Source organism: Perca flavescens, chromosome 12 (genome assembly GCF_004354835.1).
Source record: "Perca flavescens isolate YP-PL-M2 chromosome 12, PFLA_1.0, whole genome shotgun sequence".
Classification (NCBI taxonomy): Eukaryota; Metazoa; Chordata; class Actinopteri; order Perciformes; family Percidae; genus Perca; species Perca flavescens.
Genome location: NC_041342.1, coordinates 14,370,708 through 14,398,406, shown reverse-complemented (window position 1 = coordinate 14,398,406; position 27,699 = coordinate 14,370,708). Strand labels below are relative to the sequence as shown.

At 41.7% G+C, this 27,699-nt stretch overlaps 2 protein-coding genes across 6 annotated transcripts in view; one reads left to right on the top strand and one right to left on the bottom strand.

Annotated features, from left to right (window-relative positions):
- Positions 1 to 11,274, top strand: part of znf521 (zinc finger protein 521) — an 89,932-nt gene extending 78,658 nt beyond the window's left edge. For all 5 annotated transcript variants that reach the window (XM_028593502.1, XM_028593501.1, XM_028593499.1 and 2 more), the window contains exon 8: positions 9,796 to 11,274. In XM_028593502.1, the coding sequence (XP_028449303.1) occupies positions 9,796 to 9,825 (30 nt within the window). In that variant the 3' untranslated portion in view covers positions 9,826 to 11,274. The remainder of the gene's footprint in view (positions 1 to 9,795) is intronic.
- Positions 11,275 to 21,579: 10,305 nt separating this feature from the next.
- LOC114565943 (histamine H3 receptor-like) lies at positions 21,580 to 26,278 on the bottom strand. The gene is made up of 3 exons (XM_028594286.1): positions 25,549 to 26,278; positions 24,901 to 25,067; positions 21,580 to 22,332 (listed from the first exon to the last, which is right to left on the bottom strand). The coding sequence occupies exons 1-3, from the start codon at positions 25,793 to 25,795 to the stop codon at positions 21,580 to 21,582; spliced, it is 1,167 nt and encodes a 388-aa protein (XP_028450087.1). The 5' UTR covers positions 25,796 to 26,278.
- Between the last annotated feature and the right edge of the window lie 1,421 nt (positions 26,279 to 27,699).

Genomic DNA, 27,699 nt, shown 5'->3' with positions numbered 1-27,699 from the left:
CCGCATTATGTATTAGTGGGTTGCCAGAGGAAGTATCCAGGGCTTGGTCGCCCATTGATCGGCAACAGTTTTCATATTGAGATTCAGGTTGTTAACACAGAGGCGTGTGTCTGCCAGGAGGAAGGTGAATGTGATCATTATCTGCTGGTCATTTGAGCATCGCAACCATGAATAAAACAACTCCTGATCCACCTAGATGCAAATCCACCACAAAGAAGGTTATTTAACAAGCCTAGTGCTCCACCAAACTGCTTACATGGAGTCTTTTCATTCATGCCGAGGCCTCCTGTTTATCGCATTTTCATCTCTCATTGGTACAAGTGTTGTCTATATAGCAAGGGTTGCTGCCGGTACCTGTAAACAATCTCAAATAACCTGGGGATATTTTCCTACTTTTTTTGTTTGACATTTTTTGGAATGAAGTGATCTCCACCTCCCGGAGGTGTTGTTTCATGCATGATTATATTGTTTTACACACTGTGTGAAAAGACAAGAGTAAAACATGAAAGACCTATTGCACTTTGTTGTGAAACGGGGTTCTGAAAGGAGAGCAGGAATGAGCTCGGGGGATAAGACGATCATTACGCTCAACCTGTGCCATGCTCTAAAGGCAGTCCCATGTGACTGCATGCACACACTCTCTCAAATACCTATGTGGCTCATATGGATGCATTACTGTTTCTTATCACATTCATACAGAAAAATACACAACATCAGTTTATTGTGACCAACTTAAAGTTTTTTCATAGATCCTTCTTTATCTTAAGATGCAACATCTGAACTTTGTAATGGTGGATGTTAAATTTGCCTTTTTCCATGTCTAGAGTTAAGGACTTTAACAAACAGGATTTGCAGGTTTCAGGTTGGAGTCTTGTTTTTAATTGTTTGGTGTTGCCATTTCCCATGCATCACACTTCAAAATGTCTCACTGACACGGGGCCATCGTTTGTCAGTCTGTCTGAAGTGGAGCTGTCTTCCAGCAGCGAGAGAAGTGGAAGCTCTCTCTCTCTCTTTGCCAAGTCTTGAGTTTGGAGTTTCTCCCTGACACTCTGGCCCACTCACAGGCTGCCAGGGCTCCTCATCTCTCACAGTAGTCAGAGGGGTCAAAGGGCCAGTGCAAGCTGGGAGAAGGAGCGGCGAGAGGGAGAGCTGCCACGGCAGGTAAAGAGAAGCAGGAACGATATTTTATTAATTTGCTGCTGAGATCCTGAAACAGACCAAAGGCTGTGACAGGTATCCAGTGCACCGCTACACATCCTCCCCCACCGCTTCCCCCCGTGAACTCTACCCTGCGAGGGGCTAGCCAATTTTCGCCAGCCTGTCGAGATGGATGATGGGAGAGCATCCGTCTAATCAGCCCTCCTAGGACCCCCCGCCCAGCCGCCCCCCTCAGACTGGCCAGATTGACTGACTCCTGGGCCTGTGTGCCCCAGAATCCAGATTCCAAAGGAGAATAATATCTTTTGCTCTCCCTCTCCCGCTCCCTCTTTCCTCTTTCTTTCACAGACAAAAAAATAAGCACTGAGATGCATAGACCACCATTCCCCTCAAAACTCTCCAGAGGACTCCCCTCCACCATCACACACACTCACACAGCCTCCACCCTGCGCATCCCTCTGCCCATTAAAATATGGAGCAAAGTCTAGATATTTCATGAGGTGCTGATGGGGAGGGCAAGCAGGCTGGCAGTGCAGCACTCTCTCTGACCCTCAAATACTGGCCACCCCTTGATCAACTATAGGAGACATGGCTTCACTACATCCTCTCTCCCAAATAAGACCCACTGCCCTGTCATTTTAAAAGCAGCTGCAGACTTATGAGAAAAACAATGTCCCTGGGTTCTAGCAAAGGCCACATTGCAATGTGCAACTTGATAATAAACTTCCTTTTCCCTTTGCGATGGCTTCAGACACAGTAGTTTTTTGACAATGTGAATGGAACTGAGCCACTGACAATGCTGCTAGGCTGGATTACAGTAATTAGCCAGATTCATTAACTGATGTATGTGCCGTATATTAGCCACAGCTTAAATCTGACATTTCTCTAAGTGCAGTTCACTTGTGAAGAAACACGTAAGTTCAGCTCCTCCAGCGATGCGGTGTACTGCAGGGCTGCAATCGGATTCTTCTCTCTCCCAATGGTCCCAATTCCTCCAAAGACAAGACAATGAGATTGAAGTTACACAACAGTGAAGATGACATTTTCTGCGTGAGATTCCCTTGGTCCTTTTAAGCTGGGCTGTCTTTTTTCCCCTCCATCCTCCAATTTCATTATCATTCCTCGGAAGTGACACGAGATTGTAAGTCATGTGTTAAGTCGCGCCGCGATCGACGGAGGAGTGGAAGGAGGACTGGGGTACTGTATGACTTCTCCCTCTCCTCAGACGCCCGCAGGACATGTACCTTAATTGGAGTGTCTTTTAAAAGGATTCCTTCAAAGACAATCCAAAGCTCCCTGGCCTTAATGAGTGCTGAAAGTGACAAGAGCACATCTGCATCATGTTCTACTTCCCCACACAAATGAGATTCTCCGCTCCCCGTGTGATAGCCATTATTGCCAAGCTGTGACCAATTCCACTGTTTTAATTAAGCATATTTATAGGCTTCACGGTCACTAGGTGTAAACAGCTACGCGTGTCATAGTCCGTCTAAAACCGAAAATAGGGAGAAAAATGAGAGATGGACAGTTGCAGAGAAAGGAGGGAGTAGGGGGGGAGAGTGCATGAAACAGGTTAAATGTATCCAAATGTGTATCCAGTGTGCTGCATTTTTATATTATAATGCATTAGAATAACTAAAGTTGATTCTATGAATGATAGCTCTTCAAAACAATATTTTAGGCCTTTCTTTTCCCCCCTTACTTTTCATTTAAAATTTTAAGAATGACACTTTTCAGCATTAAGCACAGAGACATAATTCCCCAGAAGTTTTTCTTTCCTTTATCTTTTTTATGAATTTTAAAATATGCCCCCAAAAACGCCCCAACTGCCCCGAGTCCCAAAAGTGTCGCACAAAAGCAAAGCTTCATGTGTTTGTCCCTAAGCGGCTCTCAAACACCCCATTTTCTCTGAATATCTTGATCTGCCAAATATGACAGCTCTTCACGCTTTTGAAAGTTGTATATGTATTTTCTTTCTTTTATATGACAACTTGTTTTCTTCTTCATCACCCCAGGTGCTCAGAATTCTGTCACCATTTCAAAAAGTTGCACTACAAAATAAAAGAACAATGAATTAGAAAAAAAACACAGCAGCTTGTGAGGCGCCATCATTAATATTTAAGCTTATTTATAATTATGTACAACACTGTACACACACTGTAAATGGGGACATAAACACCCTTAGATGACTAGTGATGTATCACAATAGTGGTGTGCTAGTTTTGTAGGTGGATCAGAATAAGACAGCATGACAGACCTAATGATCCTGGGAGGATATTCTCTTTCTCAGTGTGTGTGTGTGTGTGTGTGTGTGTGTGTGTGTGTGTACATCTATGTATTTGTCTTTGTGTCTGTCTCTCCCAGGGTCTGATATGTGCATGCAAACACATTGTCTGGAGGGAGACATGACAAAAACTCCCAGAAGCCTTTGAGCTGTTCTTTTTTTCTTTTTACTGTGTTGCGCCACTGGGGAAACTTAAATCCAAACAAAGAGGAGACGCTTGGTGTACTGTGCTAGAATCCATCACCGGATCTCTCCCTCAAACATGTCTCCTTTACTTTTCTTAGTTGACTTTTTCAACAACTTTGATAAATGCCATTATAAGCGCTTTTCAGGTAAATCACTACAGGTTTAATCTACTGCCTGTAGTGATTTGGTTTTCAAGTGTCTATTACGCTGTTGATGTTAACAAAATGCAGCAGAGGCCAAAATAAACAGCATTAGAACAATTATTCCCTCTCGAATTTACTACTCACACAATGCACCACCAAAGCAATTTAACTCTTCAGTTTTAGAAAAGGATGCCGAGTGACACTGGTCAATTAAAAGCTCATTTTCTGTTTTGCTCCTCCATTTCGTTTGGAAAACATGAGAGTGCAGGATCGACGCTCGCCTTCCCATAGAAGTGCGGAAATGCACTAGCAAATTTAGTCCTCAACATTTTCCGCATTTGTGAAGTGGCATATCTAGCAGCACAGGAGAGGGAGGGGGGCCAGACACTCTGTAGCATCCCTAGTCAAAGTCTGTCCCTGACTGAAGTGGTTAAATGTGAGAGTAATTGTGTTTTGTTTCTGGGACTGACATGTGGAACCCCATGGACCCCATCTCCCTCCCAGTGACAGGCAGAGATCCTCCCCCCTCGCTCTGTCTAATTAGAGGATGTAGCCCAGGGCTCATGTCCCAGGAAGACCCATCCCCCTCCCAAGATGGCTCCCCTAAGAAAGCCCTTAATTGGGTTCTTTAGTCATAGTCTTCATTTTGGCTGGAAAGGCATCTGTGTGTTGCTATCACCTCAGAATACAGTTTGTATCGCTCTCTTGTGTTATTTTTTTCTACCTCTCTTTTTATTCTCCCTCTCGCCGGCCCTCTCTCTATTGCTTTCCCTCTCTCCCTCTCCCCGTCTCCCACTCTCTCCTCACTTAATGAGGCCCCATAATAACACAGCAGTTGTGCAGTTGTTTTGCTACCTCAGTCAAACAGCGGGATCACTGCATAGTGTGTTTCTAGTACCATTCACTTGTCTACTTAGACAGGGTAATGAGTATCATTTGGAGCTACAAAGCACCAGCCCACAAAAAGGGTGGTCCGTCATCTCCGGTTACACCTCAAAAGCATTTGGTTGGGGTAGTTAGACATCTAATCAAAGCATTTCAAGCATTATGGATTTATTAGATATTTTTACAAGCGTTCAGCGTGAATATCTCTGTAGGTAAAATGACACACATGGAAGACATTAAAATCCATTGCTGTTGTCAACTCCACCCTAGCCTAGTGCTGTTACTGTACGACCATGACTCCCCGGGCACCTCACTTCAAACAAGACAGTCTGTTACCAAGGAGACCAGGCCGGTTGTGGCACAACAGTGTTTGGGGTCAACCCTCCCTACGGCCTGATAAGTGATGACTGTGGAGAATGCCAACTGCTGTATTATTTATTTGATTGTGTTCTTCATTGGCTAAACTAGCCAGCAGTAAGCACGGCCTGAGGTCAAAGCAGGAAAGGATTACTCCCTCAGTGGACTGGTCAACAGTAGGGAATGCACAAAGGGAGGACTGAGTCAATACTGGACCGAGTTCAACACACCATTAAAGATCTAGGCAGAATGCAGCACTCTGGTCTTTCTCCACAGCAGTTTTGAACGATAACAAAACACTTCACACGGGGGCAGAACTTTCACAAAATTACCCAAGCCAAAATGGGGTCGTTACTGACCATTCTTTAGCTTTAAATCATTACACGAACATGATTTTTGCTTAAACATCCAAGTGATTCCATTGCTTAAAGTCACCCTGCTGTCTGGAGCCCCAAAGAAAGACCACAGGTTCTTTGTTTTAGTATCATTTGATGGCGTCCTCTTATGTGTTAATTAAATTCCTAAGTGATGACTACGGGTATGCACAAGTCTCAGTGGCTTAGTGCACACTCCCCATGCTCCAGATGCGGCTATGCAGATGTATGCATGTAAGCCATGCAGGGTAGGAGAGAAACTCGGCACAGACGGATAAGACTTTTAATCAGAGCTTAGAGGGGGATGTTTACAGTTTTGACGGTTCCTTCAAATTTCTGATTATAGATAAACCAAATAAGACACTTTAGCCGCAGGGGTTATGAATGTGTTTCACTCTTCTAATTAAATAGTTTCTTTAATGAGTAATCTTTACTGTAACTAAGACTTTCTTGATTCAAAATAGCAAAGCTATGCTTTACAGTTGGACTAGCATGTCATGTCAGAAATAAATGTCTTGATTCTTTTAATAGTACTTAATAACTTCTGTAAAAAGTTTTCTTTTTGTCAGACATGTACAACTACGATATTCGCAGATAATACTCTCCAAACTGTGTTATGATCTGTTCTATAGTTGCACTTCTTCCTGCTTGGCTTTTTATACCTTTCTATACCTTTTTTTACACTGTACTCAGTAAAAAAAAAAAAATTATAGGTTAATTACATTTTGGCTTTGTTTTTTTTTAAATTGCTTTTTTTTATTATTTTGCATAATCCTGACGTACATAGAACTAGTCATTCAAACAATGTAATTGCAGCAATTTCAACTGTATTAGTTAACAGCCTTGTAAAGATGAATGCATTTATTTGTGCTTTTATTAAGTGTTAGTTCTACTACTGTACTAATTTTAATTTAGGTAACATTTCTATGCAATATATATGGTAAATGTCAAGAATTTGTTAGAATTTAACGATACAGCACTTAGAATTTGAAGGATACATAATGCGACAAATTCTGTACAATTCAGTGGTCAGCTCTACACTTGTGTAAAGTGCTACGTTTGTTAGAGAAGCCTTGAAAAGGCCATGGCTTAAAAAGTCGTTACTGCTCACTCAGCTCTCTAATCGCTCGATACACGCTGGATAACGCCAGGTAGAAGAGCAGACACAATGTACTTAACATGTGCACTGCAGGTATTAACATTATGCTAATCAAACATTGTTGCGATTAAGCTTTACATCTTCTCTCTGTGATGTTGGACGATGTGAAGATTGTCTTTAATACAGCGAGATCAGATGAAAGAGAGAATGTGCCTGCTAGTTCGCTGGACTTCCTTTGCACAGCTGATGTAAGAGATGCACCTCTGTTGCCTCACTGGAGACCGGGTGCTATCGATGGAGGCCAGAGCAATGGGGAACGACACAAAGAATGATTAGATAATAAATCAACTCCCCAGCCTACTTGCTCTTTCTCGCTCTCTGCTCTTCCCCAATCGTTCCCCATTTTTTCTCACCCTCTCCCTCTCTGCGGCAGTGTTAAATTCCTAAGACATGTTGCACCTGTTTGCATGGGTACACAAGACCCCTGCCGGATGTTCCCCCTCCTCTCCCACTACCCCTGAGGGCGTTGCAGTAGGGTGATGTAATCAGATGAAAGTGGTGGTTTTAACGGTGGTACAGAGCCGAGGAGGAAGAGGCTCGCTCCAAGCCAATGCAGCCAGTCTTCATAAGGGAGATGCGGGTGCGCATTATTGATCAGAGCAAAATTTAATTTAGTGGAGAATTGACTGCTGTGGTTTACCTGAACACTGCTGGCAACTGGGCCCTGCAGCAGGCCTGTGTGGCCAGCAGGTGGTTGAAAGGATCGAGGAGGAGATTAAGGGTTGCATAGAAGGGAAGGAAATGGATGATAAGAGGAATGGCAGAGTTTCAGGGGGAATAGGATGGCATCGAAGGAGGGCGTTAGGATGAGAGCTAAAAGGCTTAATGGAGGGCATCTAATCCTAAATTGCAGTGATTCTGGTGTGACACCATTAGTGACATCCTCCATGCCGGGGCAGTGGATATTTTGGTCATTTTCTTGCACACATCTAGTTTGACATTTATGGTTGGTACTATAAGTATTTAACTTATACAGTGCTGGTGCAGAGGTACTTGATGAACTTGACAAGGATGAAAATTGGGAAGTGATTTTTCCCCCTCCCTCCAACCTTCCATACTCATACACAGAACAGTTTATAGCTACTCTGCAGAGTTCAGTATCCACAGAGATAAAGGTATCAGTTTCATTTTCTTTTAACATTTTTCCTCTATTTCCCTTTAGTCTGCATGGCTGCCACAGCCACTGAAGTCGTTTAACACCGTCCTTGAGAAAGCCCTCAGTGAGAAAACTCCTGGTATGTTTAAGGAAAAGGTAGAATGCAGTGTGTGTCAGACAGAGCTGGGACATGCAGAGGGGGGAGCCATTCCCCAGAGAGGTTATTTTCCCCTCTAATAGCTGTTACGAGCCCTACATTATATCCAAGGAGCTACGTTCCTTTGGGGTCCACACACACATACACACATACACACACACACACACACACATACACACACCTAGATGCACTGGCACACTCACACAAAGGCATGCACACCATTTTTCGCTCTCTTTTTCTCTCTCTTCCACACACACACACACACACACACACACACACACACACACACACACACACACACACACGGTACACACACTCAGTCCTAGCCGCTTTGCTCTCCTCGTGTCAATATCCTGCCATTTGAAGTCACGTACTGCAGGGGCTTCTGGGAGTCGCCAAGGAGCCAGGCTGACGGGTAATGGGCCGCATTCATTAATAAGGTTGCTGTGCTCCTGTCCCTCCTCAGCAACGCCAAGGATGTCTTCACCGGGGGGTAGGGGGTTGGTGGAGTGTGAGGAGGGGGAGGAGGTGAGGTGAGGCGAGAGAGAGAGAGAGAGAGAGAGAGAGAGAGAGAGAGAGAGCGTCCCGTGGGGAGTCTCCTCCCAGACTCACTTAAAGGAGCTTTATTTCAGCAAGAGAGAAGAGAGGGAAAAAGAGGAGCTGTCCGGGGCCGCCTCTTTAAAAAAGGGAGAGCAGGGCCCAAGCGAGCCACGCTAACCCTTACAGGGGTCACACTCCTGCTCCCCGTCAAACAGCTTATTACCCCACCTGTCGGGAAGTAATCGCCCTAGCTGAAAGGAAAGCTGTCGAGGTGTTTAAATGCTTTATATGGAGGCAGCTGAAAGGGTAAAGAGGGAAGGAATGAATGCAAGGGGGGCTAATAGTCGTCTCCGAGCGCTGCCTGAGGGACTCTGCACCAACAGGACTGAAGGTGACTGCTGTGGTAAACCTTCTCACTGAGGTTGCACTAATCATTTTAGATTGTCTCCTCCTTACCGTTTTATTTTTAAAACTAGAAAATGTCATTTCACATCCTTGTTCACTCATATCTGTGCAGAACAAAATGTATGTGTGCACTCAGTGAGGTGTGTGTGTATTTGTGCATGCATGCGTGCTGATGACTCTGTGACAGGTGTGTCTAGTCCATGCCAGTTTAGAGAGTCCAAGGCCGTGTTTTAAACAGAGCGCAGCAAGTGGGGCATGTAGTTTGCATTAAAGGGATTAGCAGTCACTTCAAAAGATGACCTGGATTCAGCCCACCAGGGACACCAGTTACACACCCCCTGGTCCACACTCCCTTTAAAGAACCTGGCACAGCTGCCCACACTACAACCACTCTCAACGGTCTGTATGTGTGCCTGCATAAATTTGGGAGATACAGCAAAACAGAATGATCTCATCAGCTTGTTATTCTGTCATAGTGAATTGTGCACCGTTACATATTTATTTAGTGTGGAGGATCAAATAGTCAGCGGCCTCACCTGCACATAAAATATTTCTCAACTTCTTTTTTCTGCACTGTACATTTGAAGCAAATTCCAAACATGTAGGCAGTGGATAGGAGGATATTGTGTCAGGTGTGTCAGTGCCTTGTTATGGATTTGTTTCCATGGACGCAGTCTTTGATCAGGAGGCAGGATTTCTGAGGAATGGCATGTTATCTGCCAGTGGTCTTGTGCCTTTGTGTTAGACCACGACTTAACTATGCTTAATCCCAAAGCCCACACAGGTTTTGACTCCTGGAGCTGGATAATGAAAGCCTAATAATGACAATGTTCAAATGTCAAGATAATCAAAAGAGTTGTCAATTATAACATTACGTGTTATGATTGCATCATGATTACAACAATACATTTCAAGGTTTAGAACATTAGTGTCCTTGGAGTGGAAGATGAATAATGTACACTGTCCTTTTAATGAAAAGGAAGGAAAATGAAAGACACATTTGTTGTATGTGATCATAATGTTTCCCCTGTTTCTTTTTGTGTCCTTGCAGAACCACGCGTTGACTCAGCACAGCAGCTAACGTGGCAAAGATCAGCGCCGTGGCCAAGAACAAGGATCACATGACGCAGAGAATAATGTCTGACCGCCAATTACCGTCAGTGCAGTTTCCCACTGACTGTCTTGCACTGAACTTTCGATTCAGTTTCACCACAAGGAACCATGCCACAGCAAGAAAAAAGAAAAGCAAAGCAAAGAAAATAAAAGAAAGAGGGGGAAAGAACATAAAAGAACCCTCTCTGTTCTTTACTAACCATTATTTCAAAAATAAAGAAAAAGCCAACTTGTTTGTACATAGGACTCTTCATGTGTTGCTTAACTACAGCTATATTGCAATCTTATGCAGTATTTGCCAATGTACAGTTCAAAATGTTTGTCCAAAAAAAGAGAAGAGGAAAAAAATATATTAATGACATTGTCAATCAGACCACATGGGACTCAACCCAGTTGTGTAAAGGAGAAACAGGGTGCCACTGAGAGCGTAGGAAGCTGTAGGAACCAGCAAGTGTTGTCAGGAGGACTCTTTTCATCAGCGCCACTCCTACTGCGCAGTATGTCACTCTGTGTCCTCACATGGTCAATCATTATGGGGTAGAAAAGCTTGATTCACCAGCATAGGCTGAGATCTTGTCTGTGTGTCCATCGTAACATGGCTGCCAGAGGACCAGCTGGGAACGGCGGTGCGACTAATCTGCACTGCCTGTGCTGTAGTTCAGATGAGAGGCAAAAAAAAGGGGGAAGAAAGAAAGAAAAACAACACAGAGAAGAGAAAAACAGGACAGGATGCTGATATATGCAAACGCAGTGACACAGATTTGGAAAAGGCTAGTTCCTCTGGTTGGCTCGTGAACAGAGGCGTGAAGCTCCCATGTGGCTCTCAGAGCATGGGGAAATCTCCAGCCCACTGACTTAACCTGTACATTTCTGTTGTCAATGTTTACTGCTCATTGAAGCCTGGAGATTACTGGAATTTTTTTTTAATCTTTATGTTTTGTTATCCATACTTATTTTTTCGCAACGGGGGAGTAAATCCATTTGGATTTGGGGTCATGAAGACTGAACATAATGGGGATGTTGGGGGGTTTTGGGGATATACCGTAGTTACAAAACTCCATCCCTGGCTCTCCTGGAGAGTGCCCAAATACTCTTCTTGTTTCTTTGCAGTGTACCATTGCTCTCTGCTCAAGCTGGAAGCCACTGTGGCATCATAACTTTAAACCATTCTGTTATGTAAATGTTTTGCATTCATTGAACCTGAGATGCACTTTTGTATAAAACTTTAATGTTTTGACATTTTGATTGAGAATTGTTCGTACACAGTTTACAGGAAATCACCATCTCCTGCAGCAAAAGGACAGTTATCTCTGATGTTATTAAAATGTATTGTACAAATATGGAGTTCTGTATTTGGCAGACCTCATTTTTTTTGTGTTGCACATGTGATGGAAATATTAAAAACTGTATGAGGAAATCGCTTCTTTGTCCCTTCATTATCTATCTAAAATACTTGTGTAGCAGTGTGTTAATGTGTGCATGTGTGTGAACACAATAAACCCATCAGATAAGACCTATGACAGCATAACCACGATCATCATCAAAATCTTCCACTGCTTTTTTTTTTCATTGTATCAAATTGCATCCTATTTTTCCTCACTCCCTCGTGGCTCTCGCTAACAAACATCTGAGCATCTTAAGGGAGGTCTGTGTTATTAATGACTCCATTACCCATCACCCTGTGCGGTCCCATTCTACACACCCTTGCGCTAGGTCTATTTAGGGAGCATCCAGCACTCCGGGAGACCGAGGAAAAGATTCTTATGCTTTTGCCGGGTGGGACAAAACCCATGCAACAACATCTGTCTGTCTTAGCAAATGATTCATCAATGGTGACACGCGAGCGGCATAACATTTGTTAAAGCTTTCAGTTTTGTTTTGAAAAGGCTCAGCGCTGCAGCTCATTGTAACTAGGTTACACTGTGAGTAACAAATGATTGTGAACTCATGCTTTATTTTAAAGTGGCTATATGTAAATGTCAGTGTGTTTTAATTCTAGCGAAAGAAATAAGAAAAAAAATGAAATGGGGGACGTAATTTAATTTAGGCTACTGGCGTACAACCCATAGACTGTTTATACAGTCATTGGTACAACCACATTGCGCATTGTAAAGGTTTTTTATGAATGAAATAGACATATTACATACCTGAGGGCCAATTCGGGGTTGGTTTTGAATCATTTACAATCCCGTAATTGTCTCCATCTGTTAAAAGCCCGACCGAGTGTGACTTGGTTTTCACCCGTCGTCTGTAACTTTCCCTTTAAGCTTTTAGTTGTTCTTTGTTTAATTTTTTTTTTTTTGTGATGGCACTGCCCCGGTATCAGCCATAACTACAACAGATAACTTCTAAAATCAAATTAAAATACAATTAGGGCTATACTGTATAAAGAAATCTCATGCTACCTTTTACCTGGCTGCATAGGCTTTTCCGGTGTTACAAAGAAATCTCATCATTAGATGAAAAATTACACAGTTTCAGAAACATTATAAAGTTACATATTGTAATGTATTTCGTTATAGACTTCATACATAAAACACTGCATAATACCATATATTGTATGCATATTCAAACAGAAATAAGAATACAAATCACAATAATATTCCTCTATTGTCTATTACGTGCAGAACATATATAAAGCCATATAAATATTGCCCATCTGGATAATAATATTAAAGATAATTTCTCACAGAAAATGATCACATACTGTTCAGTTTTTTACAATACATTGAGGTTTCTAAAGCTTGTCGTGTTCAATTTGTTTTTTATTTTAAGCATAACATCAAATGTGCATGTTGTCTGTCATCTATTAGCTTTTATTACATTGCTATAATGAGGATCAGATGAAGAATGGACTTCAGTGGCAGACTTCTACAATGGAGACACAACCCCTCGTCCAAAGCAGAGATGGTACGGCCCAACATTAACTGTCATACTGAATGCAAGCTGGGCATCCATTAAACAACTTTGCTAGCATCTCCCCGTGCCAGGCACTTTTAATAAGCTTCAAGGGCATTTGAACGGGTCCAGAACTTTGCTTTGCCAGAGATGGACTGGCCCACATCATCCATTACATTAAATTGGGTGGCGGCCTCCAGCTCATATTTATGATTTAATTAAATTCACTTGTGAGGCATATCAGAACCACTACGGCCTTCCTTTTTAACGCCAGTCTAAGCAGCAAAACACACACACACATGAGTGCATACACAAGCGATATGTTTCTGACACTCGCCCAAGTGTGAGACTTTGTGGGCGCTTTGGCAGGGGCGTTCTCAGGGGTTCATTTAAAGCAATATAATTACACAGCCCCCAAGTATTCTTCCATCAGAAAGCAGCAGAATGGATTGCTTATTCAGAGATAACTTAGCCTGGCTGATCCTCTGCGGTGTCGTCGCCTGAACATAACCTCAATGCAAGTGGCACTCAGTGCTGCTAAGAGCCTGGCCAGTCTTTGGTGAAACTGGGCAGTCGGACCAGATGTTTGGGAGTAGCTGTAATGCCATTGTTCCACTCCAGGATGTGTGTGAATTGGCATTTTGGTTGTTTTCTTCATTTGACAGCACAATACCCATAGTCCCCTAGAGAAAAAGTGGCAGTCTGTGTTAAGACTTTATTAAAGAATTATGAGATCCTACTGAACCTGTGCAGTATGTTGCTATTCGGCAGACTGAGAATTTGCCACTTTATCCGATATAAGCAACCTGCACAAATGTAGGTACAGTATGCATCCAGTGTGTGTCCCTTGTGTTCCAGTGTCCTTGCTATTACTTTTCTTTGGTGCAAAATTTAGTTTGGTGAAAACTCCACATTGTTAGGCTGCGCATTCCTCCCACTGAAGGAGACCTCAGAGACCTCTTATGGCATTCAATATGTGCGCCCAAGCGTGAGATCCAGATCCATTTGGCCGGGAGATCCACTGGGAGTGTCTGGGGTAACCCAATCTCTCAAACCGGCACTCCACATCCAGAGAGCCATCTTTTCACTTCAGCACTGTGTCAGCAAAATGGACGCCTCAACCTCAGTATGTAACCCTGCCACAGTGTTTATGAACACAAGGGCCTTTGCTATTGTCTTTCGTTTATATCTTGTGCAAATGTGTATACACCCTGTTTCTGTGTCTTTCAAATGCAATTGTAGTAATGTAGTAAACTGCTATGAAAGCTTTATCTCAAATAGTCATCCTCAGAGTAAAGTTACCTTGCAGACTTTTCTTATGTATAGATGGCAAAGACAGTTCTGAGGTAATAATTAAAAGAAAAGTGCCTGGAGCTGTGAATATCACCTTCAGAGGATACCCACCTGTAAATATAAATAAATGTATGTAAAAATAAAACATTTATTCTGAGTTGATTTATATAGGGAAGATTTTTTATCCCTCTATACATTTTCTAAACTTCTTATCCTGTGTCACAGGGGACTTGAGCCTATCCCAGCACACATTGGACAAGAAGCAGGGCACACTTTGGATGAGTCGCCAGTCTATCACCGAACTAACACACATATAGACAAACAAACACATTCACACTCCTCCCTCCTCTGTATCCCCTCATAATGATCCCCCCTGTCTCCTAAACTAGGAGAGCTGAAGGTGAGAATCCCCCTCCAGTCATCTCCCTCTGCCTCACCAGGACAACACTTGAAATAGACAAGGCACTAGATTCTTTTTTTGTGTTTGGATGGGATGGGGGAGGATTTCAAAAATGTATTAAACACAGAGCAATAAAATATAGACCAGGTGGGGTCAAATTCACTGCAACCCTCCAGGCTGCGAAGCCAATGTGGCCGGTGTGATGATATGAGGACAAGAAAAGTCTAACAAGAGTAGCGGGAAGGGGAAAAAAGTATCAATAATGCATACTTTTATATACTGTATACACTGTATACAGCTGACAGTAAAAATGGAAAACACACTGTCTGAGAAAGAGGAGGGTACACCGAAGTCCCTTGTATATAGGTGGCAGAACATGAATTCATTGGTTAAACGATTTGGGTTCCTTGTGACTGCTGAAACCAATTTTTGTGAGTGAAAGAAAAAACAGACAACACCGATTTTTCTACGATTTAGTGCTTTCAGTGTCTTTAGAAATCTCTGTACATGTACTATTAACACTGATGTGAAATAATCTTTGCACACTGCCACAAGTTGACTTAATGAGCACGGCAGATAAACACTGGTGTTTGTTGCACAAAATGTGGAGAATGACAGTACCATGGTGGCTCAGTGGTTAGCACTTCTGCCTCACAGCAAGAAGGTTTGGGGTTTGAACCCAGGTTGTTTCAGGCCTTTCTGTGTGGAGTTTGCATGGGATTCCTCAGGTGCTCTGGTTTCTTTCCACCATAAAGACATGCCTGCTAGGCAACTAGGACTACAGTTGGAAATTAGCTGATTGGCTAACACTGGTGCATTTACAGAAGTGTTCATTAATGTGCATTGTCCTTAGAAAATAAAAAGGGATTCATTTTTCGTTTGATTTTTGTTAATGTTTATTGTATTTATTGTTGGTGTATCTGGAATGTCAGTTTAACACATCATTTCAGTTTCACATTTATTTTGCTTGTTATTGGCAATGAAGTGAGAAAAAAACCTCCATAATGGAGCCCCTCGGGGAAAACAATTGCCTCATTCTCCCAGTGCACTGTTATGCCGAATTAGTTGGCTTTACTAGAAATTAGCGTGGAAAGCCGTTGCCTTTACACAAGGTGAAACTTAACAAGTCAAGTTGCATTAACACAGAGCGCTAAGTTGATGCAGTAGACAAATCAAGTTTACATTAGTAATGATTACAAAAAATCATTAGTAAACATAAAATGTTTTTTATGTTGTCTAAAATAAGCATGTTAAGTTAAAGCTTTATGCTGAATCCCAATTCTCTGTCTTACCCCTTCCCCTTAGTTTTGCATGTTCGCGTGAGAGTAAGGGCTATCCCGATTCTCGTTTTGATCGAGGGATAGGGCTAAGGGGAAGGGGTAGATACCCTTTAAAAACCAAGCATTTTGACGAGCTTACTTGAAACCAAGGGGTACCCAGAGTACTTTTGTAAAAATAACAATAGTCTTGTTTTGTGCTCTACACAGTCCTGTACATATATATTTGCAACCATGTTCTTAATTGAAACATTTTTAAAAATCGCTAGTTTGCTACGCTAACGTTACATTGCTGATTTGTACAACAGTCCCGCATTTCTCTGACTAGCCTTGAATGGACTCCATGGCAGCCAGCTAGCGACAATGTATGATGATGTAAATGTAACCAAGTGGTGTCTCATTTCATAGGTGTATGTTTTCACCCCTAGCCCTTGTCCCTCAAAACCGAGTGGTAAGGGCTAGGGGTAAGACGAAGGGATAGGGGAAGGGAAAGGGGTAATGTGTCACTTTTTGATATTAATGAACGTCAACATTCAAGCCATTGCCAAATGAGTTGGTACAAAGCTAATTAAGACTATCAGCTGCACACAACTCTCTCTGGATTTCTCAGCATGGCTATGTTCAGAAACTGGTGTCATCAGGAGACTTTCACACTCAGAAATATTGAGTGAAGACAATTTCCTTTTCTGAAAGAGTCCACCATGTTTTTTAATCCTCCGTGTCCTCCATGTACTAGTAACTGCGTCATTACTTAGAATTCCACATGAGGAGACAGAAATTACGCACTATAGCTTTTAACATGCAAAGAAACATAACAAACATCAAACACTTGGCTACTTTACATTACTAACACATTTTTAGTTTTTCTTAATGAATGGCATTTCCTTTTTAACAGTATAATTTTAAGAACAATGTACTTACTACACCTGTTCATCAGAAAGCACACCACCATCACACACACAATCATCTTTTCTCATGAAAAATCCTGCAAGAATGATTTCCTCAGCAGACAGAGAGAATATCTTTTCACTGCCAAGATGCCGTCAGTCACCCAACTTTAACAGAACATTATTAAAACACACTTCAACTAGGACAGAAACCGTTCACAACATATATTTTTTCCCATGAGCCTTTGCACCGCTTCAGCGCAGAACAGTTCAAATGACCCCCTCCCATACAGAAACGTAATGTCCAGTTATCTCTGCTCAATTATCTGTGCACTGCATACTTAAGCTTATTACAAACAACTAATGTGATTTAGTAATGAATATGGTTTTTAACAAAACATGAAGGTTTACATTGTTCCCTGCTCTCTCTCACTCGTTTCTCCCCCTTCTCCTTTTTCTTAATTTTTTCCATCCTTTTTAAAATGTGGGTTTTCTCATTCATTCTTGTCCTCTCTTCCTCATCCTTCACTGCCATCCTCTCTCACCCATGTCAGTCTTCCCCATTCTTGTTCCACCACCCCTCCTCCTCCCTTTGCATCTCTTGTATTGTAAACAGCTCACAAAAGCATGACAAGGTCTCTGCTCATGTTCCCCCTGCCTCCCTCTCTGTTCTCCCAGCTATTTGTTATTGTCTCCCCGCTATCGTGTGTGTTTGTCTCTATCACACGTTCTTTATTCTGTTTTTCCTCTGCGTCAGAAAAGCAAAAGTTAATTAAATATGGAACGAGATGGAGCAGCATCTCTTTAAACCATCATGTCATTAAAATGGCATCCCTGGGAGATCAGCTTAAAAGGAGTCGGAGAACAATGTCTTCTCCGTCAGATATTTATGGGCCTGGTTATGTAAACATGCTCCTTTTATTCGCTATGTATATTTCATGTAATTATCACTTTTTGTAGCACTTCCCCTGTGAGATCCGTAGAGGCAAGAAGTTACTAGGGGAATGTCATTAGAGGAGACTATTGTTACAGCGCTGCTGTGATACTGCACCGGGAAAAACGCTACATTCCAATCTTAGTGAAACCTTTTATCTATATTTGACTTCATCATATAAAAATCATCAATGTTTTGTACAGTGTATCTGCAGACTAAAAACTCACGGTTCATTGTCTGCAGTAGCCCATCTTTATTAAAACCAAGACAGCATGTTCTCCTCCTGATCTAGATACCAGGAAATTCACAGATGATTTACAGGTTTTTCAAAAACGTGATGCCTCTTTCTCAACCCGTCAATGTATCCATCTGTTAGAAAAGCTGAAGATCTGGAGTGAACTGGATTCCTCAGCAGCAGAGGCCAGTGACTGGTGCTTGAAGGCCTGGGTGCCAGCTGACGGAAGCCGCTAATTAAGAGGGCTGGGGAGCCAGTGGGGTGCCTTATGAAACAGGGGCACCTGGGTTTCACAAGAGGGGGCCGGGCATCCATCACAACTCATCTGTGTTGCACAGGGAAAACTGTAGTTCGCTCCCGCACTATGCCACGTAGCACTCTTTTACTCGAGCATAATGTCAAATACGGCTCACACGAAAGCCTTCCTCCCCCTGTGTGCCCTCTCTCAGCTTGTTTGGCATCACAGAGGGAGATGTTATTGCATGGCATGATGAAATTGTATATGTCAAGGTGCATTTCATTCACTGCAAATGCACCTAAATGTAGACGCAGAAAGAAACAGCTGTGTGTGGACACAGTCAAATGCACAAATGTAACACACACACGCTCACACATCTGGACTCCCACATGCATAACTTAATGTCCCTCTGCTTTCTATTGTTCGTTTAGTCTTCTTTGCTGTAGGGTCAAACTGTCTCCAAGTAATCTAACTAGCTCCGACTTCAGGGACAATATAAGGTCTCCCATGAGTTCTATCATTACTGTTTTACCTACCACAGGCAGATACAGCTCTCGACCATCACTGAACCTGCCATATTGCTATCCAACCTGACCCCACAGATGCAGTAAACCTAAGTGAACCACAGTTTCGAAAGTCGACAGCAATAACCACTGCAGAATTGCTTTAATCAACGTCTGAAATGAGGGTGACTTGAAGCGTCGCCCCATGCTGATTAAATGTAATTGTTTAATTGCCAAGTGCTGGGAACCCATCCTAAGAGGATTCCAATGGAATTATTTAATCTCTAGTCAGGAAGTACACTGCAGGAAAAAGCAGAGGGAAAAACGGAAGAATGAAAAAAAAAGGGAAAAATGAAGCAGAAATAGTCTATTTTTCTTTTTGAGTGTGTCCTTCATGAAATATGGAACTGTGGTTTACATTTAGTTAGCTGAGAAAGTGCACAGCCTACGTGGGGGGAAGATGTACAATAAGTGATGCTACAACTTCAAAAGAGGTCACAGTTTTGACCTGTATGTGCAGACTTAAGTGGTTTGGTCTTGTCTGCCGGTTCACTTTTATATTTCAGCTTAACTTTAAAATCCTAGTGTAGCATATTGGCCATCCCCTTGTTGTAAAAAGTATGTGGGAAATGGAATGTGGATCTGGTTTTTCCACATATGTCACCTTTTATAGTCTATTGTGTAGACCAGAGGTGTTATCCAGTTTAAAAACAAGATAATTCCGCATTAAGTCATCCTAACAAAGTGCAAACTAAGACTTTAACTATTCACCGCCGCCCCCGATCACTGACTGAGTCTCTGCTAATGGGACTCTATAAACTTAAGGGGCACAGGTGTGCTCCATTTGGGGTCAAAGCTTTTAGAGTCATTGCTTGAGGTCACAGACATCCAAATTCCCCATAAACACATTCATGTATACAAACTGAATAAGATTAAAAGGACACACACACCTCTGCATGTGCACATAATTAAAATCTCTCATCTGTATTTTCCATGGTGCTACCCCTCCTAGACCAATTTAAGTTGGCATGATCCCCAACACAGCCTCAGTCAGTAGCCCCATTGGTTTGGCACACATGCCATGACATTTCAATCTATCAACAAAATCAATAGTAGTCCTCCTAATAAAACTGCACACAGTGCAAGCGTTCCTCACAGTGATACGGCTCTTGCTGTCGCATTTAGATACACAGGGAGTAAAGCCAGCCTTGCCATTCTGCTGATAAATGCAGTTCTGTCATCCCCAGGGAAATGTGCCTGCATCCCTCTGGTCAGAAGTGTGCTTCTGTCCCCCACCATGCCACAGGCGGAGAGGGAGTGAGGGGGGGAGCACAGGCCTGTTCCCTGCAGCTGTGCCCTTATTCCCAGCACCTGACCAGGGGCCCAGATGTGCATACGGGAAACAGCAACAATTTGAGCAATGCAAGTCCCCTGTGGGACCCAGGCACCTGCAAATGTAACCCCACTATCTAACATGATGGCGTAATTACAGGTCTAATAAGTCTACATCTGGAAAGAATTCATTTAATCTATCAAATCAAACCTACCTAGACTGGGGAACAATACAAAAATGGTATTGCAGTCTCAGCATTTCATCTGCACATCAAACAAAAGCCCCTCTGCACTTGGCACTGACCCAATTAGCCATCAGGTAGAAAGCAACTACCGGTACTTTTAAATGCATCAGAGCTTAATTCATTAATTTTATATTGTGCATATCGATCCTCAGCCAGTAACAGAGATGTGTGATTTGTGAACTTAAAATAAGCACAAAAGATTCTACTTTGTACATTATACAATAACTTTCTTCTGAGACAAGAGACATTTAGGGCACTACTCCAATATTTTAGTAACACAGTTACCAAAAATATATAGCATAGCAGCACTTAAAGACTATATATACATTTGAAAAAGCATAGTACATACTGTAACTGATCAAAAACGCAATAACAAGCGACACTATGTGACAGTGAAAGCACTCACTATGAATAACTGGAAAGAGAGCATCAGCTAATTGTATGGATCTATGATTATTAGGTTACATTTCTCTATTACAATTTCAATTAGTCAGTGTTGGGGTGCAAAAATATAGCACATATTTAACTGACAAATCAAATACAAACAATAAAGGAAAACAGTTAATGGAAACGTTGGCCAATCACAACGAGTGACTTCACTCTGTTATGAATTTGAAGCCTAATGCTCAAGCACTGCAAACACGGGAAGCTTCAAAGGTTAATGGTGACATCTAGTGGCACATAACTATACATGCATCTGCTGATCACAATAAAATGCTATTTTGGCATTGTTTGTAAACTCATCTCTCTCGTACAGTACGTAAAGTTAACAAAACGGAATGTTTACTCATGTTTGTGTGTGTTTTTTTTACAGTAAAGCAAAGAAGCCATTTCTTGTTTTTAGCATGGGGTGATGAATATGTATACTCAGTGTGTGGAGAAATGTAATCCATTAGTAACCTATTGTATAACAACCTGCCCAAACATAGATCATTTAACATACATTTATACTTAATAGCACTTTTTATTTTTGTCACTGTGCTTCTGTAATACCAATAGTAGTAAACGTTCTAACAGCAGAGGGTGATAGTGATCTGTTTTACTTCAGCTAAAGCAGGGTTGTCACAATGAGGGCAATCATTTTATGAACATTAACCTAGACAACATAATTGATGATTTGCTTCTAGCCTATATGGCACTCATTCTAGCAAAATATGAAATCTACAACTTTTTCTTATAGAATGTGAAAACTACTATATTAATTATCATTATACTTGTGTTGGTATATTCAGATTTTTGGACAGGAGAATTACTTTCATGTCTATGATGGATGTTTAATACATACTTTAGATGTGAACACAGGGAACTGTAAATTACATCATACTGCACAGTCCCAACCTTATACATCCAAACACTAAAAACGCACAGTTGAAAATTATTATTTATGGTATATGTGACAAACGATGATGCAGTTTAGCTTCACCTGCTGAAAAAGTTTTGGCACATTGTCCATCCCCATTCTTTCATGGATATCCGCTTGTCACTGGCCAGAACGAAGGACAGATGATGGGGGAGTAGTATGCCGCTTTGGGCAGAGAATCTTGCTAAAGGCCCTGCGGAAGCTACTGTGGCAAAGTGGGTACAGGAATGGGTTAATAGCAGAGTTGAGCCACAGGAGCCAGAAGGTGACCTCGTACCAGTGATGCTGGATGCACCGCCCTCTGCAGGCAGCACGGATGATCATCAGTAGGGTGTACGGTGCCCAGCAGATGGCAAACACACACACTATGATGGCCAGGGACTTAGCAATTTTCTTATCCCTGGACAGACGGCTAGGCTGGACAGCCCTGCTGGTTGAGGGATCTAGTTTACCCAAAGTGGAAGAGGAGGTCTGGGATTGAATAGAGCGTCTTACAGCCAGTTTCATCCCAAACCACCAGTTGTGGGACAGGGGGATACCTTTCTCCTGGGCAGAGGCAGATTCCCTCAGTTGAAGTTGGAGCTGGGCCTCCCTGCTGTGGAGCCTCCTCCTGCGTATGCTGAGGTAAATGCTGAGGTTGAAGAAAGCCACAGAGATGAAAGGAGAGAAGAACTCCAGCATAGAGGCACTCAGAAGGAAGTACCAAGAGTAATAGAACTCCGCAAAACACTCATCCTTTGGCACGCGGCTTTTGCCCACCACCAGTTCCCAGAATATGATAGCTGGGCCATACAGGACAAAGGCTAGCACCCAGACAGCAATCATCTTGACTATGGCTTGATGAGTCATGCCCTGTCTGGCGCGGTAACTTACCTGCAGTAAATATAAGCACAAATCACAAAATATACTGAGAGATACTGCCAGTGTGGGGTCACTCATTTTGATTTACAATTGCTGCATCTTACCATTATTGGAGAAATAGCACAAAATAATCATTTATTCTCCGAAATTTTGCCATAGAAAGGTAGAAAATGTTAATTTAAGTGGTGGAAGAGGTATTTTGATGTATAAGAGCAATAACACAGTGTACTGTACAAATTGTGCATTACAACTAATAGCACAGCTAAATATTACGTACATGTTTTAAATGTATGTACAAATGTCATGCAGGCAGAATGGCCCCTGTAGAGTTATATCATCATTTGTTCTAAAATTGGATTGTCATTAGTGATGCATTAATGTGTAAGCAGCAACTTAACATTGCAGCTTGTTATGTAGTTTAATCTCTAACAAGTAACAATGTATAATATTTTATGAGCTGATCACATGTTTTGTATGTAAAATATGTATCTGCAAAGTAACTAGTGGTGTAACTTTAGCTGCCAGATAAATGCAGGGGAGTAAAAAGCACAACATTTGCTTACGTAGTAGAAAGTACAAGTAATCGAGAAGAGAAGTACCTTAAAATTGTGCTTAAGTAAAGTATTTAAGTAAATGTATTAAAACACAACACTGATCACCTTGAACTGATCACAGCCCAGCGGTACAATTAATTCAGAGGCTGGCCTTCAACCAGAAGCCATAGCTTTAAACCACCATGTCTACAAAAAGCATCCAATGAAACCCCTAACAGAATCTCACAATATAATCATCAAGCTAATAACATTGTAACATATAATTAGCATCTTTCAACATCTACATAATTATAGCTTTGTGAAATCACAGAACATTCTGGTGGACAAACAGAACCTTTTCAAGGTCCTGACATCATGCACTGCAGAAAAGTGTGTGAATGAGTGTTAAGTCAATGAAGCACCTCTCATAACCACTTGTCTCAATTAGTGTCACATCCTACAGTATGTCCCTGTCAACATTGTTGTTCAGCAGGCAGCCTACTATCCACCCTCTCCAGCTGCTCTGAATATATTCCCCTGTTCTGAATGACAGAACTGCACTGTGTGTTCTTCTTCAAAAAAGATGAATATAGTTCCCCTTGTGTTTGTATGAATGAATTGGTGTAACGTAATTCTTGCCACTGCTTCATGTAGTGATGGCAGACTTAACGGAGAAGAGTCAGGTGTGAATCATGAATCCAATCTGAAATTTTGCATATCTTTTTAAATTGTTACATTCTTCCTGAGAGCTACTAGGGATTCATCTTACGTCACTCACATAATCATAAGTAACACATAAAATAGCATATTTTCTAATACTGTGCAGTTAGCATTTAGTTAATGTGCTGACATTTCATCTAACTGACAAATATATGCATCTGATCTGACTCCGTCTTTTCTTTAAAAAGACAAACTTTGTCCTGTGGCTGTTGACGACCCTTTGTCTTTCAATCTTCAGAGAGAAATGCTTTTAGGAAAATGCTGCTTGGCAGCCGGTGGCCTGTTTCTGCTGTGATTGATCTCTCCAGGTTGGAAGGACCATGGCACGGAGGAGGATCTCTATGATCAAAGCTAGCTAATTAAAGAAGAGGCTCTCTCTCTCTCTCTCTCTCTCTCTCTCTCTCTCTGGTATTATTTGTATTCATTGCTCTGATGTTAAGTGTTTGCTTGTGAAAGGAAAGAGAACACTCTCTTTGTCTACTATGCCAAGCCACATCCCACCTTTGAGTTAACACACATGTGTATAGGATACAGTCTGCTAATGCCCAGACAAGCCCCAACGAGGTTCAATGTGTCTAACAGCTGCAGCTGAAATGTATGCTAACAACTAGATATAGTATGTGCCAAGATGGGCAGAAAATAGAAAATGGACATGCCTACTGATGCCGTACAATTTTATTTCAGCACAATAAAGCAGTGGAACATAGTTGCATGGACATACATTAAATAGTTTTAATCTGCTGGTAATAGGTTAGTAAGTATTTAAGTTTTCATCATCAAATGTTAGACAATATTTTCTGAAGCCCATTCTGTCCCAAAGTCAAAATGTGACTTTTTTTTTTATCTTCGTCATGGGGAAGAGCTATAATTAGGGGTGGCACTGGGCCTGAATGGGTCAGGAATGATTAACCTCTGCAGATGGGCACATTTGGGAGAATGAGGTGGCACTGCCCCTACCAATGACCTGGGAGACCCACCAGTCAGAAATGAAGCCACAGACCACAAACCATGAACATTTGTATGGTGAGAAAGGAAAGGCTTTTCAACTTTTAACTTTAAAATGTAGACGCTTCACTCCAATTGGGAAAAAGAAAAAGAAAAGAAGAGGTTAGTTCTGCCTAAGTGGAAACTGAGAAAGGGAAATGATCCCGGGCAAGTTTAGAATTAACAACAAAACATCTTCTGGTTTACCTTTATTTGACTGTGAAAACATTTACATTTATTTATTTTACAAATATGGCAGGCTAGTGTGCTATGAGTCACAATCCTAAAAACACTTTTATGGCTGTGTGTATTACAGATGTGAGGCACAGGACATTCCACTCACTGCTCTGGTGACTGACAGGAAGCGGTCGTAGCTGATGAGGACAATGTTGAAGACAGACGCAGAACAAAGCAGGTAGTCCATGACCAGCCACAGCTTGCACAGTCCTTGACCCATTGTCCACTTGCCTGTGAGGATGTAAGGCATGTAGACTGGGATGCAGAATGCCCCTACAGAAACAGTAATTGGGAAAGGGATCAGAAATCAGGGAATACACAGTACATTTTCAGTAAGGCACATTAGTAAAGTGTTACCTAAATTACATTTTTACTTCACTGAATTTTAAAGTAAGAAAGGTGGCAAATAGTGAGGAATGAGTGTGGAACAGCAGGTCATAGAAAGATTACATGTGTACAAATATGAGCACCCCCATTGCCAAAAAAGAAAGAAACATTATCAAGCAATGTAGACCAACTCAGTTACTCTACTTATTAGTGCAGTAAGCTACAGGGAGATTGACAGGCATACACAGAAGCATCAAATATATTTTAAGGATTTTAAAACTTCACCTGTATATATTAGCATGGATGCATATATCACATATCATCTCATATAGAAAGCCTTTTGACAGATATAGCACATTTATCGTTTACTCTATGTTCTGCTATTCCATGGTCTATCAAATAAAAAAAAAACTAAAGTTGGACTTACCTACAAGAAAATCTGATATTGCCAAATTTAGGAAGTAGTAATTACATTGTCTCCTCAAACTCTTGTCCACTTTAAAGGCCACAATGACCAGTGCGTTACCCAAAACTATTACAACAACCAAAGTCACCATCATCACCATCAAAATGACAAACATGGGTCCTGAAAACACGAAGCTGCTCTGGACTCTAGTAGAGGTGTTGTCAAAATAGTACCGACTTGAGTTCGAATCAGTTTGTTCCTCCGACATTGTCCTGGTGTGATGGTGAGCGATGATGCTGTTAAATCCTCAGTAGACCAGCGCTGAAAATAAGAAAGACAGCAACAGGTGCCAGGCGAATTCACACTGCATCCAACATCCTAATTTGTGCGCTCAAAGATTCGCTTTCCTGTTGAACACAGTGTCCAAGAAAATCCACAGGAGAGCGCACAACGCCCATCACAAAACGCTGCCTGCACACTTGGTGGTTTACGCATAAAGGTAAAGCCTTGTTATAACGAGATAACTTCTCCAAGCAAAGAATAGCTTTTGTAATCACACATTGTATGTAATGCCAGACTATGATTTCAAAGTAAACTAATTCCAACCACTGCCACGATCCCTAATAGTGGATATGATGAAGTGGTATTAAACGATAGATAGCCATAGAAAAGTGTGGTTCTTTTCACTATCGCGAAATGAACAAGTTATTTGCCATTGAAGAGGTTTTGGAAGCTGATGTTTAAAACCTGATATTCGGGTACCCGGATAGCTCAGTTGGTACAGCAAGCGCCCATATATAGAGGTTTAGCCTACTCCTCGACGCAGCGGCCGTAGGTTCGACTTCGACCTGCAGCCCTTTGCTGCATGTCATTCCCCCTCTCTCTCCCCTTTCATGTCTTAAAGCTGTCCTGTTGAATAAAGGCCAAAAAATGAAAAAAATGATATTTTATGTATAATGAAGTCTACTAGAAACTGAGATTGCCACTTTTACATAATTCTGTTCAGACAGAGACTCACATTCTTTCTCTCTCTCTCTTTTTTTTTAGATGTTCTGTGAATCAGCAGAGTGAGCTGATCCTATTTTCTCTGCTGAAATCCATTCACCTCATATTTGATTCAAAGACATGCAGTTCCTCAGCAGAACACACAATTGAATAGGCTTGCATGTGCACACCACCACTTAAGGAGCTACCCATTTTGATTGCTGCCTCAAATGAACATGCTTTGAATGTGTGGATATGATACAGGACATGAACACGGATAAGGTGTGCTGAAAGCATGGCACAAAAACTGTCAAGACAAGTCAAACTTGATGTGTATAGCACATTTTAAACAACCGCAGTTGAACAAATGATTACAAAAGTAAACAAGAAGAAAACAATAGCAAAAATTTGACAGAAGATGAAATCAAGGTGTCTAGCTCAACTAAATCGATTGTGAACAAGAAGAGGTGAATCTTCAGCAGCGACTTAAAGGTTTCTCTAGTGATTACCCTTACCTCATCCCACACTGTACAAGGTATTAAGAACATTGCCTTCCAGTTATTAACAAACAACGAAACAACTAGAAATGCAGATTACTCTGTGTATTTTGTTTTAGCTTCATAGGCACATCTGTGCATCTTCCATTTACTGTGGAAATTGATGAGGGATTTTGTTTCATCAAAGTTGTCACTTTGGAAATTCAAGTTGGTCACCCAACAACAGTGTTATGATTTATATATAGAGACACCTAAAATAAATCTCATATTTTCTGCTTTTTCTTCCCACCCTGCACCAGACACTACCTTCAATTTGAGTGACGTGAAAAGCTGTGAAAACCAGCAACGGCATGATGGACGAAGCAGGTGGGAGGTCTCTCCCTCAAGCTCTCATTAATATGCCTTGTGAGATTAACAAAGGTTTTACCTATGTATTTAGCATTCTCGTCTATGGCATCTCAAAGTCCAGTATGTTTGAATTTGTATATTTCATGTGTCTGTTAAGATACTTGTGGGTGTATAACCTCCCACACAGTGGAAGCAGCCTTATTTGCATTCTGATACTATACTGTCAGTCCCCCAGCTGTGGCCCAAGAGAAATGAGAAACACTACAGAAAAGTAGAAGTGACTGAAGGAGCTCACCTTAAATTACTGTTATTTTCCCAGAAATGGAGCCACCACCATCTCTCA

Bases quoted from the DNA above. Each gene is read 5' to 3' on its own strand.
- LOC114565943 (XM_028594286.1), bottom strand. From the start codon at position 25,795: ATGTCGGAGGAACAAACTGATTCGAACTCAAGTCGGTACTATTTTGAC. The intron at 25,068-25,548 runs GTAAGTCCAACT...CTGTTTCTGTAG, and splicing joins AATATCAGATTTTCTTGTAG to GGGCATTCTGCATCCCAGTC. The intron at 22,333-24,900 runs GTGAGTGGAATG...TATTTACTGCAG, and splicing joins TCCTGTCAGTCACCAGAGCA to GTAAGTTACCGCGCCAGACA.